The following is a 14,428-nucleotide window of genomic DNA, read 5'->3' on the forward strand; positions in this document are numbered from 1 at the left end:
TATTAGTCACAAAAATGTACTTTATTAGTTAATATATTTATTAGTCACAAAAACGAGGCGCTCATATTCTGTTGCGCTCACCGCTCGGTAAACGATCAGTGGGTTAAGTAATCCTTGGCGCGGTCAACCTATAGATGGGTGACCGCATAGTGGTATTTGAACTGCGTCTCCCTGCTTTGGAGGGCACGTAAATAGTCGGTCCCGGTTGTTGTCTACTAAGATAAGTCGTTAAGCCATGTCAAAGGCCTTCGAGCGGCTCGAACAACTTTGACACCAGGTTGACCACTATAGGTACTATAGGATACGATAGAATAGAAAGAATAATCACAAAAATTTACTAAATTAATAATGTATCTGTTACCTATATTGCTTTTCAGTCTCACTTTAAAATCGAAAGCGTCTAAAGGTGAGAACGTCACAACAAAATTAGTTGTCTGTCCAGGCTTGAGGCAACCTTTGACTGGCTCTATTTGGAAAGGCAGGTCAACCTCAAACCACGTGTCGACGCTCTGTCTATCCAAACTGCCACTGAATAACGTCACTTTACTAGGATCTGAAACTTACAATGATTAGTATCTTACACTTTACTAAACCATTTTACAATTTTACTATTTGTTTCCAGTGAAATTACGAAAATAATTAAAATTAGACTTTAAAATCATAAGCGATGGAATCTTTTATATTAATATTTCATTTAGTGTACCTATGTGTTTTTTAACGACTAGTTTTTAATTAATCTAGCGTCAATGACTCTAAAATAAAGTTAGCAATATTAAACAAATGCAATGCAAACAAGGCAATACTTCACCATTTTCAACCGGTTGAGTTGATTGATAGTCAACAACACTGTTATAGCTGTCACCCACCGAGGATATGTGTGGCCCATCATCATCAGTCTCCTGTACAAAAACTTAAAAAATTAATAGTACCCATAAAATTTCCCGTTCTTTTTTACTCTAACCCTCTTATTCATAAAAATATATGAAGTTATGAAAGGCTTATAAAGAGTTTTGTTTCTTTAACTTAGCGAAATGAAAAAGAGAAAACATATTATAGTAGTTGTTTAACTAAAATAGGTTTATATCTGAATCAGTATTTACAGAATGCCAGGAAATTTTGCAATCAACAAGTGATAAGCATACCTCTACTTTGTTTTTGTTGTGTTTATCAGTTCTCGCCGGGTATTCATCGTCGATAACAAAATTCCACACTATCTTCATTGGTACATTACCCACATTTTCTACAGTAAAGTTGAAGTTCCTTGTCTGCAAAACGTTAAAAAAGAAGGCGTAAATAAGTTACATAACGTAAGCATTTTCATTTAGTAATATGCAAGTAAACCGAAGGTACAAAACGCAACACTATTTATGTATATGTATTTATATGATCTACACTAAACAGTATATCTAAAGCAGTTTACATACCAAACCCGCCTATTAGATTTTATTTCTGGTCGGTGGGTCGGGTGCATATATTCCTTAATAGTATAACGAAGTTTTAAACAACCATCAATGAACGGTACCCACTTGGTAAATGAATGTATCCTTCAATTTCTTTGTCTCAGGCAACGTACACTTATATTTCGTGTATTCAGTCGTCGCAGAATATACGAGAACCATTTGTAATGATCCTAAGAAAGGCTCCGATACTGGAATGGTTTGTTCATCAATCACCACTTCATCTCTTTGATTGAGGCCTATATCCCTACAAAAATACGTGTAATATAAAACCACTGCCATGCACAACGAAAAATGCAGCATACTGTTTATTTTTATAACTTACTGATTGCGTTCAAACATTGTGACTATTTGTCGATTGTCCCAGGTAGTGCCTTTCATGTCCAGTGTCAGTGAATCATCACTCACGGCTGTTAGCATACACATCAGAAACTCCTGTAAATTGTGATTCGTAGTTTTACCAATGATGCTAAATACGAAGGTATACTTTCGAGAGCTAGCCATCCTAAATATTATTAAATGCGTTATGGCTTATTTTAAAATATCTCCATAACTTTAGTAAATAATACAAGGGTAGATTTGCGAGTAAAAAATATGTTTATCTTACCCTTAGCAGCACGACAGGCTGAGCAGAATAAAACATTATTTCTAAATCTTTCTCTTCACCCGGAGAAATATAGCCAATTGATGGTCTTATCACCAGCTGCTCTATATTAGCCCAGCTAAATTTATATACTTTTTCAGAATTGTTAACCATCACTAACGACCTTCTTTGCATACAGCACAATTCACATCCACCTTAAAAACATTAAATCGAATTCATAAAGGTTAATATTTTAGGTTATTTCTTATAATCTCAGTAATAAAACTGTTATCTTACCAAAATCTAAGACATATTTTAGTTGAGCAGGCGATCCACTACTAGTGTTTACAGAAGTACGAGATGTCTTCTTTACATTCTTCTTGATTTCGTCTTGATTCACTTTAGTAGACCTTCGTCTGTCGAGTTTCATTTTCCTTTTACTATCTTCTGTAGATACTGTAGAAGGGGCCCCGATACTTCTAATGCTATAGTAAAGTGCTTAAGAATGAGTTATTGACGTAAAACTGCCGGTTAACATATAAAGTAATAAGTAAAAACTTGCCAGTCAGGAGATATTTTATAAGCGTCGAGATCGGTTTCCATTGGAAGCATTTTAAGACCCATCAATATGACATCTTCCATGAACGCTTCACCCTCGCATGTTACCTAAAAATCAACTAAGACTGTACAACACAAATCATTCTTAACGAGAACATATTTCCATTGTATTATTAGGAACAGAAAAAAAATACTGGCAGCATAATTGAAAAAATATTTTCAGATAAGAAAAATCTTACTGAAAAATACTCGTAGGGGTTCTCAACAATGGTCAGTTTGACTTCACAGTTGGTACGACCCTTCCTAATCGGGTTGTAATTGATCAATATGGTAGCTATTTCATCTGGCTGTAGTATTGTCTTTAATGTTATGTTGATTTCATCTTCAATGTTGAAATTTATCGTGCTAGGATCTGTAAATTGTAAAGACAAACAATATTGGGAACTATTATAACATTCGAAACTTGTCTATGTTATTTTTATAGAGAAGTGATGACTTAAATTAGAGGACGATAGCATAGTTACTAAATTAATGAGTGTTTAATTTGTATGAGTGGGTGGAACACCGTGATCAATATACTAGAAAAAAGATGAAAGAAATAAGCAAATTTATAACGTAACATCAACATTTATTATGTAAAGTCATTATAAAGTAAATTCATAATAAATAAAAAAGTACCTTTATTATTGGCCATGATCATATGCTTGCTGTTCGGAGCTGGAGTCAACCAGAACACAGGTCGTTTTTCATGACTGGCCTTCGTCACGTCTACTATCACCAAACTCTTCACAGAACTTATGTTTTTGAAGCGAATAGGTTTCTGGCTAATGGAGCCGAGGCATGTGACCGGCAAGAATACGTACGTAGGACCTTCATGTCTTAGTCTGGGTTGTACCATTTCTATTCTAGGTATTACACCTTCACCGATTAAACAAATTTTGTACGATTGCTCTTGATTATCTAACAGCTTCAATTTTATTTCTAAGACAGCTCTGTATTCCTGAAAATTATGATTTTTCCGCTAGTACATATTTTTGCAAAAAGTACTGGCAATAATACGTATTTATAATTTTATAGTAAAATATATTTTTTAATTAATTAAGGACTCGACGTATGTATTAACCTTACCGTAAGTGCTTTTGGAGTAAATATAATTCCAAGATTCTTGTGCATTAATGGTTCTATATGTGTTTCATATTTGTCTAATGAGAATATATCGGCATTGGTATTCGACTGATAATGTAATTTCATTGTTATGGCACATGCAACAAGCCCATTGTTGTAAAGATCTATAGAGCCAGTGAAACGAGTCTTTACAGTGACGCAGAAGAAATGTAAGGTCACTGAATTTTCGGCAAATACGCAATGTGGAGACGACTGAAAGGACGAATAGAAGTGGTGTAAAAAATTTATAAACTGTAGATTTACTTAGGCTAACTTTCCCACACTGCATGACGTCGATGGCGGACGACGGTCGAGCGTGCGTGCGCAAAATGCGTGTGATTTACACAATGCTATATGTGACACTGACTTGTGCGGCAGATACTATGTAATACGCAACCGGATGACGAGAGAGAGCGAAGAGCTCGACTGAGGTTCGTGACCGATTCAGCGGAGGCGGAAAGATAGCTTCAGATATGGGCCTATTAATTATACCTCAGGTACTTTATACTCAGAAAGATGTTTGACAATCAGATGTTCTCTGAATGTAGTCTCAATGTTCCATAGATCTAATGTCGGCATAGCGCCAGTTCCGACCAGCCTCAGTGGTACTCCTTGTGCTTCAGCCGGGCACGTGTCACTTATCACAAAGTTTATAGTTTCCTCAAACTTGCGTGATGCGGTCGCGAAGAACTGTATTTGTATGGTGCGACTTGTTCCCGGAGCGAGGAGATTATCTTCGTTCATTATCAAGAAATTGCCGCATTTCAATGGAGGATTCTTGATCCTGTGTAATAAATCAAAGTTAATAATATTGTCTTTCAAGCAAAAATATTTATTTTGTTAATTTTGATTGCCGGTGAACTATTTAAGCCATAGAGTAAAACTTTTGCAATATTATGTCGAATAAGGTCTTAATTTTATCTATGGTCAATAATATGAACCACGAAATGAATGTTTTACTTGTTATCCTTTGTCTTCGGAGCCACGATAGGAGCGTTGGGGTCTGGTTGATACTTCTCAGGTAGTATTATTTCGTAAGTGACCGGACATTTGCTTGTATTGTTCAATATAACATCTCTCATAATCGCAGTGCCCACCGGTATTATGTGGAAATTCAATTCACCCAGCGGGAATAATGTAAACCTTAAAAATTAGAAAGGAATTTATATTTCATAACCTACTAATAAAATAATGCAATTTAACATTATTTATTTAATAAGTAAAATGGGCCAATACTAAAAAGCGATAATTAAATTATAATCAAAATTATTATAATGTAGGTACGACTGCGCAACGCGGTTGCGTAGCAAAAAATCGTAGCGGTGCTGGCTGCGTAGCTCGGTTGCGTAGATGAAACCGTAGAGGTGCCAGTTGCGTAGCACGTTTCGTAGCAATATCCGTAGAGGGCCTGCCTGCGTAGCTCGACTTTCAGGAATGTATTCTCAAATTTTAGTTGATTTTTATTTTATATCTCATTCCACAATTAAATATAAATAAAACCCACATTGTTTCCTAAACAAATTTTGTTTAGTAAAAAGCGTAATGCCTTCAATGTGGTATGCGTATTTAACTGAAGGGTTTTTGAATACTTACGTGTTATAAAACGATGCAATAGTGACACACACGGGGAACTTAGCCACAACTACTTGGTCCTTACTGCCATCCAACAAGGAACAGATATACGCCGGTACATTCTGAAGGTTCATGGACGTTGTGGGCGTGCACTCGAAGTCGATTGACAGAAGCTTTACAGAAGCAGGTATCATGCCGCTCTCCGGCACTGCTTCAAACGATTTCAACAACGACGGCTCGGGAAAATTTTTCACCTTTTTTAATCTTAAATGCGGATTATAAAAGACTTAAATTAGTTTCGTAGAGGAAGGTAATCCAAATATTTGAGGACATAAACCGACCGAAATAATAGTAATACAAAATAATACTATAGTATTTCTAAGTCTAAAGGATCTAGAGATATAGCCGAATTATGTACTCACTTGAAATATATATTGTATTTGCCTCGATTTAACAAGTACATCTCGCGAAATACGGTAGAATTAACTTTAACATTCCCATAGTTAAGGTAAGTCTCACTAGGATTCTCGTAAGCACATTCCACCATGACGTCATAGCATTCCGCTGATAAAAGTAGACTATCTATCACCATCGGATCCCCGCGCCCTTCCGCATCATAAATCTGAAAATATATTTTATACCAATTAACTAATGTATGTAATATTCAGCGCCAAAATTGTTTGAGGATTATTTCGTGACGTTTTAGATTAATATAAATGCTCGGTGCTCTCCCATAGTTTTACACGATCGATCCGTGAATTTTACTCGAACTAATGGCTTGATCGAGTGAAATTCTTTACGATGCCGACGGGCATTCAGGTTTCGCGAGCCACACATTGAGTTTTACTCGCAATCAAGTAAACCATACCATGTACATTGTACACATCGTTGAAAAAAGAAATAGGAGAAGAAGGCAAAAAGGATATCAAACGTACATCAATAACTAGAATCCTGTTATTGATCACACCAACTCTACACGCAATATAAGTGACTGGAACAACTTGATTGTCATGTCGCGCCACAATGCCTGACGTAGTTGATATTATGAAGTCTTCAGCGAAGTCGTGCGGGTTTCTGATCTTCCACATGACAGGTAGTATTGAATCGTTCTTGACGATGAATCTGTCGTCTTCCCGACGGTATAGCAGCAGCTTTCCGTAATCTAAATATAATATTTATAAATTTATTTAAACATTTTTCGTTATTGTTAAATGTTAGTGTCGATAGTTATTGATTTCGATTCAACCTTTAAATAAAATTGTGCCCTCGATTAGTTACTCGGCAGGCATCTTGCTATTTCTAAAGAAATCCGAAAAATCTCTTTTATCGTTCGTAATTCCTAACACGATATTCATGCTAATTATTTTTTGCGGTAAGGTCAAAACAGCAGCAATATACTCAACAATTTTCATACCCCTACGTATATAAGTAAATGTAATAAATATGTTGTAATAGTTACCAATGGTCTTAGTGAGAGGTAGTATTTCCACAATGGGTTTTACACCACTACACGCGATGTTAACAACTACTATTTCCGGATTGTCTTTAACACAGAACAGCAGTGCGCTCGTGTGCACGCCTTCGTCTGCTGGAGCGGCAGATATCGTCAACTTGTCACGGCATCCCGGCTGCGTGGTAACATATTAATACGATTATTATCCAACTGTCGTAAGATAATAATGATTACAATTATTTATACAGTGGCTTTAAGCATAGCTTAAAATCAATGTTATGTTGAAAACAACATAACAAACTGGGTTTTGCTATATGATTAAAGAATCACATAGTAAAACCCAGTTAAGAGCAGTTTTTTTTTAGTTGGACTTTAGTTGTTTTTTTTTCTATTTCTGTTTTAGGGTTCTTTTGCTTATGTATTATCTCTACTTTTAATGTGATTTGGTGTTTACTGGCTGCGTAATTTAACACGCTTATTCGTTGTTACTTACTTCTAACCTAATAAACGTTTTATCTATCTGAAATATCGTAGTGTCTTCAAGAAATTCTATCACAACATCTGCAGTTATTAGAGATGAGTTTTTCAAATCGATTGTGTATTCTTCCTCGTATATCCTGTTAGGTCCTACAAATATTGGACCAAACTCAAATAGTTTGAGATCATCTAAATATGTTATCTTGTAGACGAAATCTTCGATGGTTCTTCGAACAAAATTCTCAAACATCTTTTTAGGCCGGCTGTCTAATCTGTAGCAATATGAAAAATGAAAAACACATTTATTGAGTTTCTTACCTTAGGTAAGTAGAAAAAAAAAATGCTTAGTGATGATGATGATGATAATACCTTGGTAGGTCACAAATGCCATTAATATTGATGTCTATTCTTGAGTCCGGCCATCCACTTACTTCGACAAATCGTTTGACACTAAAGTTACCTTCCTCTTGTGGACTGAAGGAATATTTACATCTGACCAAGTCACCAGGTTGTAAAACCAGGCGCGCACCAGGACCTAAAGAATATTATGATAGTGAAAATATCGTAAAAACATTGTAACAAAGAAGATTGAACATTTAAATAAATTTGAACTGTAATGTTCTTTTACTGGTTCTTTTAATTACAGTAATCTAGTTTTGGAGTATAAATTTAACCCATTTATGTCCCACTCTTGGGCTAGGGTGTCCTCCTGGAATGAGGGAGAGATATTATATAGTTTAAGGTAATTACTTTGCATGGATTTAACAGTGTGCAATGGTGGTGGGAACCCTTCGTCACTCGTATCTTCTCCAACCATTTTCTCGACCGTGGACGGAAGCTCACTAGTCGATGTTTGAGATGAAGTCATCTGAAATTGCCATTGAGTAATGATTGCAGTGTTGCTGCTATGCCAACAATAATAGATTCTTAAAATACGTTAGAGTACCTTTTTACCGCAAATGCAGTGCCATTTAGAAAGAATGTTTAGTACGTTGTCTTGAGTAGAGTCATCCAACAGATTGAGATCGGTTAATTGGTTGCATTCACATTTTTTTATCTGCAATATATGTAGAGTTAAAATGTTTTGACACATTTTAGTGAGTTATAAATTGTACCTACTACTAAAATGTTTTCGTTTAACTCGTAATAAAGCGATCTATTAATATCTATTTTTTTCTTGTTTACACCAGATTGCACTAAATAGTTCACTTGACATCAACATAGATCAAAGTATTACCGGCACTTCGTCTAAATATCTCCACTTTAGAGGTGGTTCGTAATGCAATGTTGGGAAAATTTTCGGCAGTAGAACTGTGTATTCACATCTATTGACTGGGCTTTTAAGAATATCATATGTTTCTTCTTCTTTGAGTGCCGCTCGCACTACCGGTGAAGTCTTCAACATATTAAGTACGGCTGCCGTATAGTTCAGGCAGGGACAATTTACAAGAGTCAATGGAAATCCCCGGTCGGCGAGATTAACTTCGGATATCTGTAATAGCAATGGGCAGGATTTTAAGAAAATACTCTTATTTATCAAAATGCTCATCTTCCTGTGGAGTGAGTTGTGATTGAGTTTGCAAATACAAAGGTAAGCGGTTATAAATACCTGTAAGTGTACTTCAGATTTTTTCTTAGCTTTCTTTAAAGCTGCTCCTGCGACCTGACCATTGAGGTTGTATAATGGATATCCTACATCACATTCTTCGAAGATCCAATTATTGGCAATACTTATCAGATTTTCGTAAGTAGTTTTTGTATATTCGTTGTATTTCATATTCATTGTAGTAAACTCACTTGTAGGCTTTCCTAAAAAGTGCAAGTAATTTAGCAAGCATTTTTTATTTTTAGCACAACCTCATGTTTTAGTTACTTTTAACTAAAAGATCAGGGAAATCACAGACACATTAATTCAAGTTTATAAGAAGCGAGAGCTAGTTCGACAAATGGCTATATTTCAAATAATTTAATTTCTGATAATCCATATTTACCTTTGGGTTCTTCCTTCTTAATTTTTTTCTTCGATTCTGACCCTTCAACTACGAGTAATGACTTGCTGCGCTGTTCTAGACATTAAACACAATCATATTATTAATGAAATATTTTAGTTATATGTTTTTTCGTTTTTCTAAGTTCATTCTAATAGTTTCACTAGAATATAGGCCGGGCATGGACCACGGATAAAAGATGTTGCCTCGAAAATAAAAAGATCTTGTGAATCTTGACTTGCCCTTACAATCTCAATAACAAAATTTCAAAGTAAAACAATATAATGTTTTCGGAAATGTTAAACATGAGTTATTAATAAATTATGATTTTGTACCTTTTCCTTTTTCCCGCATAGTACTAATAGGTGATAATGGGCTGGAACAAGTAACATATCGTTAGAAGAAACGTACAATTTTATTATTAAACTAGCGGACTCGACAGACGTTCTCCTGTCTAATAAATTAAAAATTAATTGAAAAAACATTGTCCAGCGGACAAAATTGTGAATCAAAACCAAATCTAACCAATCTAAATCTAAATCCATCAAAATCGGTCCAGTCGTTTAAGAGAAGTTCAGTGACATACACACTTACAGAAGAATTATATATATAAAGATAAGTAATAAGTACGAATGCACAACGTACTTTTGGTCCATTATTTTTTCTAAATATTTAGTTCTTCGAAGTTCCAAACCATATGTGATATAAATAGTTTTCAGTTCAGGAGGAGCGTTTTCATATTCCTCTTCATCCATATCTTGGAAACGTGTCACAATTTCCTGTATTTCATTTTCATCATACACTTTAACAACGGGCCTAAAAAAATAATACGCATGTTAATAGGTATATAGATTACTCTATACCCGCACTTGCCTAGCGTCGTATATTTAGGGCCTAACTCTTCTGGTTCGAGAGGAGACCTTTGCCCAGCAGTGGCACAGTAATGGATTTAAAAAACATAAATTAATAAGATAGATATATCTTTATAAGAAATTGCAGCACAATGTTTATTAAAATTCCAGAAAAGAATATCAATTACTCCCGTTGAATTAGCGTATGCCGCGGATAAACGTACATTGTGCGATTATTCGATGGAAAGTGTCTGTTTCCGTTGCATAGTAGTATATATTTTAATAAGAAATATTAATTAATCTTTTTAAGAGACTCCAAATATAGTTCTACATATATTGTACAGTAATATGTAAGGTATTTATACGTACTCAATTATAAGGTCGGCAGACTTATGAGTCTCTTCATAAGTGTGTGCCCACTTAAGAAAGTCTGACTGGCACAAAATTAAATGAGCATTCCAGATATTGCTTTTACATTTAAGTGCTGTAGTCAGTACTAAACCAGGGTTCTTTAGTACTATGCTTGTTAACGACTCGAGCACAAACCCTCGGTTAAATTTGGGCAGATTAAAGAAATCAGTAAGGAGTTCTTGAACTAAATCCTGTAAAGTGTGACAAATGATAATTATTATAAGGTATAAGTACTATTAGTTAAAAATATATCCATAGATTTATTTTACTCAGACTTGCTAGTCCTCTACTACCCCAGGCTAACCAACTATCGAAAAATATACTCGTACTAATATAAATGAGAAAAGACCAATAGTAATTTGCCCGATTTGAATCTAATCCGTCACCTCAAGACCAGTAGTCGGATGCACTTCCGACCGCGCCACAGAGGTAGTAAAATCAAAAAATTAATATGTATACAACCATTTGAAACAGTGTAGTTGATCCGAAGGCTGCTACAGCCGTATGAGAAATGACTGATGTCGCTGATTTCTTTTTCTTCTTGTCGCTAGCTTTCGAACGCGGCGTCGGCACATTTCTGTTGTTTGCTAAACATACTATTTTCTTCATAAGTATTTCGTATTCATCTTGAGTGGCATCAAAGTCATCTAAACAAGATAGTTTGATTTTACAGTATTTAGATTGAACATATATATCATTACGCCATTTATACGGGAAGATGCAGACAGAGGTGTTTGAAGTATTCCTGCGTTTTGCCATTATACATGTCAGCAGCCGTATATTTTCACCAAACGTGTCACAGAGGCAGTCAAGTTGAGGATGTGTATAAAATAAAAACTCGATAATTACTATTATATTCTCAATAAATACTGGGCCATTAAGTCTATTGTATTTTTATGTGATTCAGAAAAAGTTGAAGTGGATGTAGAACCATTGTATTTTATTTTCGTTTATGCGGTACATAAAAACTGTTTACGTTCAGTAAAATATCTCGTGTGCTATAATCCACAACTCTTGATCGATAAAATTGATTTACTATCTAACCTTCTAGAGGTTCATCGTCTGAATCGGTCCTCATGTTCCTTCTCGCTCCTTCATAATTATCGTGAATGGCAGAAAGAAGAATTTCTTTCGTCTGACTCTCTGAGTCATGAAGTAAAGCTTCAACTATGCATTGATCCAAATTGATGACGGGAAGATTGAGCGTTTTACCAATGGAGTAACCTATTTCTTGACACTGCATTTCTAAAAAACACGGACCATAATTAACTTTCATATAAAAATACATTTGATTACAATAATATATAAATTACTAGCTTCTGATCACGAGTTCACCAGCGCTTTTCCCGGGATAAAGACATGCTATGAGTGTGCCAGGCTGTAAACCATCTGTCTACCAAATCTTATCATAATCCGCTGTTATTTTTTCGTGGAGAAGTAACAATCACACATGCATGCAAATATTAATCCGCACAAACTTACGCAATTATAATATCAGTAGAGCAGTTGGATTGGTTAAGTATATTCACCTTCACAGGGAGAGCCATGAACAAATACTAGAAGGCCTTTCAAATGCTTGTCGGTATCTGAGTCTGTTTCCGTCTCGTCGGGAACGCTTAAACATGCCTTTAAAGGATCTACGCCTTTATCTTTCATTAATTTTATCTCATCTGAAAGACATTAATTCATAAGAATTACGACTTTCGAACTAATCCAAGAAATTGCGCTTAATATACTACGTATTGGACATCGCGCGACTTATGTCTTGAGCGCAGGCGAGGCGTTAAAACATTGCAGGAATACATTTGCAGTCGCGGGGACACGATGTGTTGTGGGACATTAGTCTCTTATTAATGGTAAAATGGTTATAAAATGATTTTCTAGATACCTGCTATAATCTCAGCTTCAGTTCGAAACCTGAGCGGTACAGACGCGCTATCTTTGGCTGATGCTGCAGACTTTGCACTTTGTTTCGGTGTCGGCTTTGCTTTCCTGTGAAGTGTATGGCAACAATCGAATGTACAGTGAAATATAACCAGTAACTTTATTAACATCAATTATCAAACATGATTAAAGCAACACGTACTTTGGTGCGACGGACGGCTTTGGCGTTACAGATTTGGCGCTTGCTATGGCTTCTTCATCCCTTATTCTAAAACAGAAATTGGACAATTGTTCTTAAATCTATAGATTATAACACAGGATAAATAACTTTGCTGTTCAATTTACGTACTTCTTAACACGTTCGTTGAAATTTTTGTAAAAGTCCACGATTTCCCGTGGAAATCCCTCTCCGGGCTTTATGGCAGGGACCAACATCTCGTCCGGTTTGTTGTAGTATTTGTACAGTAACTGAAGTATTTCCTCCTCTTCTTTCCATTTACTAAAGTTAAGTCAACAGTAAGTAAGGAAGAATCTGTCTCCAAAAATAAAATATGAGAAAATCTTCAAATTATATCTTACTCGTCACTATGAGCTATTATTAACTCAATGGGAAACGGACAAGGGTTTGTTAGTCCGAAGTAAATGTACGACGTTTCTGCCCACGGCAGCGTTGGCGGGAAGTTCACGTTAGGCCCAATTACATGCACGTGAGGCAGAATACCATGACCTCTCACAGGTATTGTCATGCGATTCGGGTTCATATGAAATCGAAATATGAGTAATCCCTCGTACACCATCTGTAGTGAACATGTAAAACGTAAAATATGTTTGGAAAATGAAGTGAAGTCTGAAATACCAATAGTATCGACTACAAGGAGAATCAACTTAATATGGCGTTCTGATCTTTGGAGCTTATTTTAGCTTGGAAGAGATACTAGCATTATGCAGTTCCTTGCTACACATATTCGGATCATCTACATATATTCGGTTTTGCCGACCGGCTTGGCCGATTAATGCCGAACCGAATATGTGTGTAGCAAGCTTTATGCTAGAAAAAAAAACTAGGACTTGAACCGATGATATCAGTAAAATAAAAAACCATAAAGCGTATGCAATTGCAATAGAATGAATATTAATAAAAGCGACTAACTTCCATAGTTGGCTTGAAGGCTACGCTGAGCCAACCTCCTTCGCCTGGTTCATATTTACCGGAGCTATCCATTACTACCATGGGAGGTGGACCTGGAGCTTTTAATCTCAGTGTCACGTACCAAATACACGTCGGTTTGCCTCTATAATTAAAAACAAAGTTATATATTATTATTGTATTAAGTACATGCCAGATAGGTAAGACGATAACGGTGCCTTATGTTTCTTTATTAAGTAGCAAAATTATTTTTAAGAAAAGACAAGTTAATAAATAATATCTCAAACCCTGAACTAAACACAATACTACTTTAAAAACTTCTGCAATATATATATATTTTTTTAATGTATATTATACTCACACATTTTTCAAAGGAATTGAGCTGACGATCTTATCTCCGCATCTTACAGATCCGAAATCAATGGTTTGAACATTAGATGCTAAATATGGCACAGCGCAAAGGGCTCTGATGTGTATTGGAATTGTCACACCGTAGGGTACCTTTATGAAACAAAACGCCGTATAAAAAAAAAATATAAACTATACTTTACTGGACTTAACCCCTGTAAAGGCGACTAGTTGAGATGCCATTAAATACAAGTAATTTTTAAGCGATCAAGAATAAATAAACCGCGAATTCGTACTTCTATGTTAAAAGAAGTTTCAACATCCTGTTCCAAGTTCGTGAAATCAGCAGACGTAGGCGAGAAAGTGACTTCAAGCCTGCCTGTCTCCCCTGGGTTCAACTTGCCACACAACTTCATACCCAACCAAGTAGGGACGTTGGTCCCCTTTGCAAAATGCAGCTTTGTTATTATTGGTCCGTAATTTATTACTTCTGCTATGCATTGTACCTGTTGATAAAAGACTTATGACACACACA

General features: G+C 35.7%; 1 protein-coding gene across 1 annotated transcript in view; it reads right to left on the minus strand.

The window, feature by feature from the left end:
• LOC142987545 (hydrocephalus-inducing protein-like) overlaps positions 1-14,428 on the minus strand; it is a 33,541-nt gene that overhangs the window by 8,929 nt on the left and 10,184 nt on the right. Inside the window, exons 22-56 of the mRNA XM_076136374.1 lie at positions 14,190-14,399; positions 13,907-14,046; positions 13,549-13,690; positions 12,978-13,195; positions 12,403-12,506; positions 12,044-12,184; positions 11,559-11,759; positions 10,977-11,161; positions 10,473-10,705; positions 9,898-10,068; positions 9,588-9,610; positions 9,256-9,330; positions 8,874-9,073; positions 8,502-8,756; positions 8,211-8,321; positions 8,015-8,132; positions 7,634-7,799; positions 7,281-7,536; positions 6,794-6,962; positions 6,270-6,496; positions 5,757-5,956; positions 5,356-5,598; positions 4,723-4,905; positions 4,255-4,546; positions 3,727-3,975; positions 3,277-3,598; positions 2,838-2,980; positions 2,617-2,706; positions 2,338-2,530; positions 2,065-2,255; positions 1,783-1,892; positions 1,527-1,704; positions 1,143-1,265; positions 809-899; positions 362-553 (exon numbers count right to left, since the gene is read on the minus strand). Of these exons, the coding sequence (XP_075992489.1) occupies positions 362-553; positions 809-899; positions 1,143-1,265; positions 1,527-1,704; positions 1,783-1,892; positions 2,065-2,255; positions 2,338-2,530; positions 2,617-2,706; positions 2,838-2,980; positions 3,277-3,598; positions 3,727-3,975; positions 4,255-4,546; positions 4,723-4,905; positions 5,356-5,598; positions 5,757-5,956; positions 6,270-6,496; positions 6,794-6,962; positions 7,281-7,536; positions 7,634-7,799; positions 8,015-8,132; positions 8,211-8,321; positions 8,502-8,756; positions 8,874-9,073; positions 9,256-9,330; positions 9,588-9,610; positions 9,898-10,068; positions 10,473-10,705; positions 10,977-11,161; positions 11,559-11,759; positions 12,044-12,184; positions 12,403-12,506; positions 12,978-13,195; positions 13,549-13,690; positions 13,907-14,046; positions 14,190-14,399 (6,145 nt within the window). The remainder of the gene's footprint in view (positions 1-361; positions 554-808; positions 900-1,142; positions 1,266-1,526; positions 1,705-1,782; positions 1,893-2,064; positions 2,256-2,337; positions 2,531-2,616; positions 2,707-2,837; positions 2,981-3,276; positions 3,599-3,726; positions 3,976-4,254; positions 4,547-4,722; positions 4,906-5,355; positions 5,599-5,756; positions 5,957-6,269; positions 6,497-6,793; positions 6,963-7,280; positions 7,537-7,633; positions 7,800-8,014; positions 8,133-8,210; positions 8,322-8,501; positions 8,757-8,873; positions 9,074-9,255; positions 9,331-9,587; positions 9,611-9,897; positions 10,069-10,472; positions 10,706-10,976; positions 11,162-11,558; positions 11,760-12,043; positions 12,185-12,402; positions 12,507-12,977; positions 13,196-13,548; positions 13,691-13,906; positions 14,047-14,189; positions 14,400-14,428) is intronic.

Source organism: Anticarsia gemmatalis, chromosome 3 (genome assembly GCF_050436995.1).
Source record: "Anticarsia gemmatalis isolate Benzon Research Colony breed Stoneville strain chromosome 3, ilAntGemm2 primary, whole genome shotgun sequence".
Classification (NCBI taxonomy): domain Eukaryota; kingdom Metazoa; phylum Arthropoda; class Insecta; order Lepidoptera; family Erebidae; genus Anticarsia; species Anticarsia gemmatalis.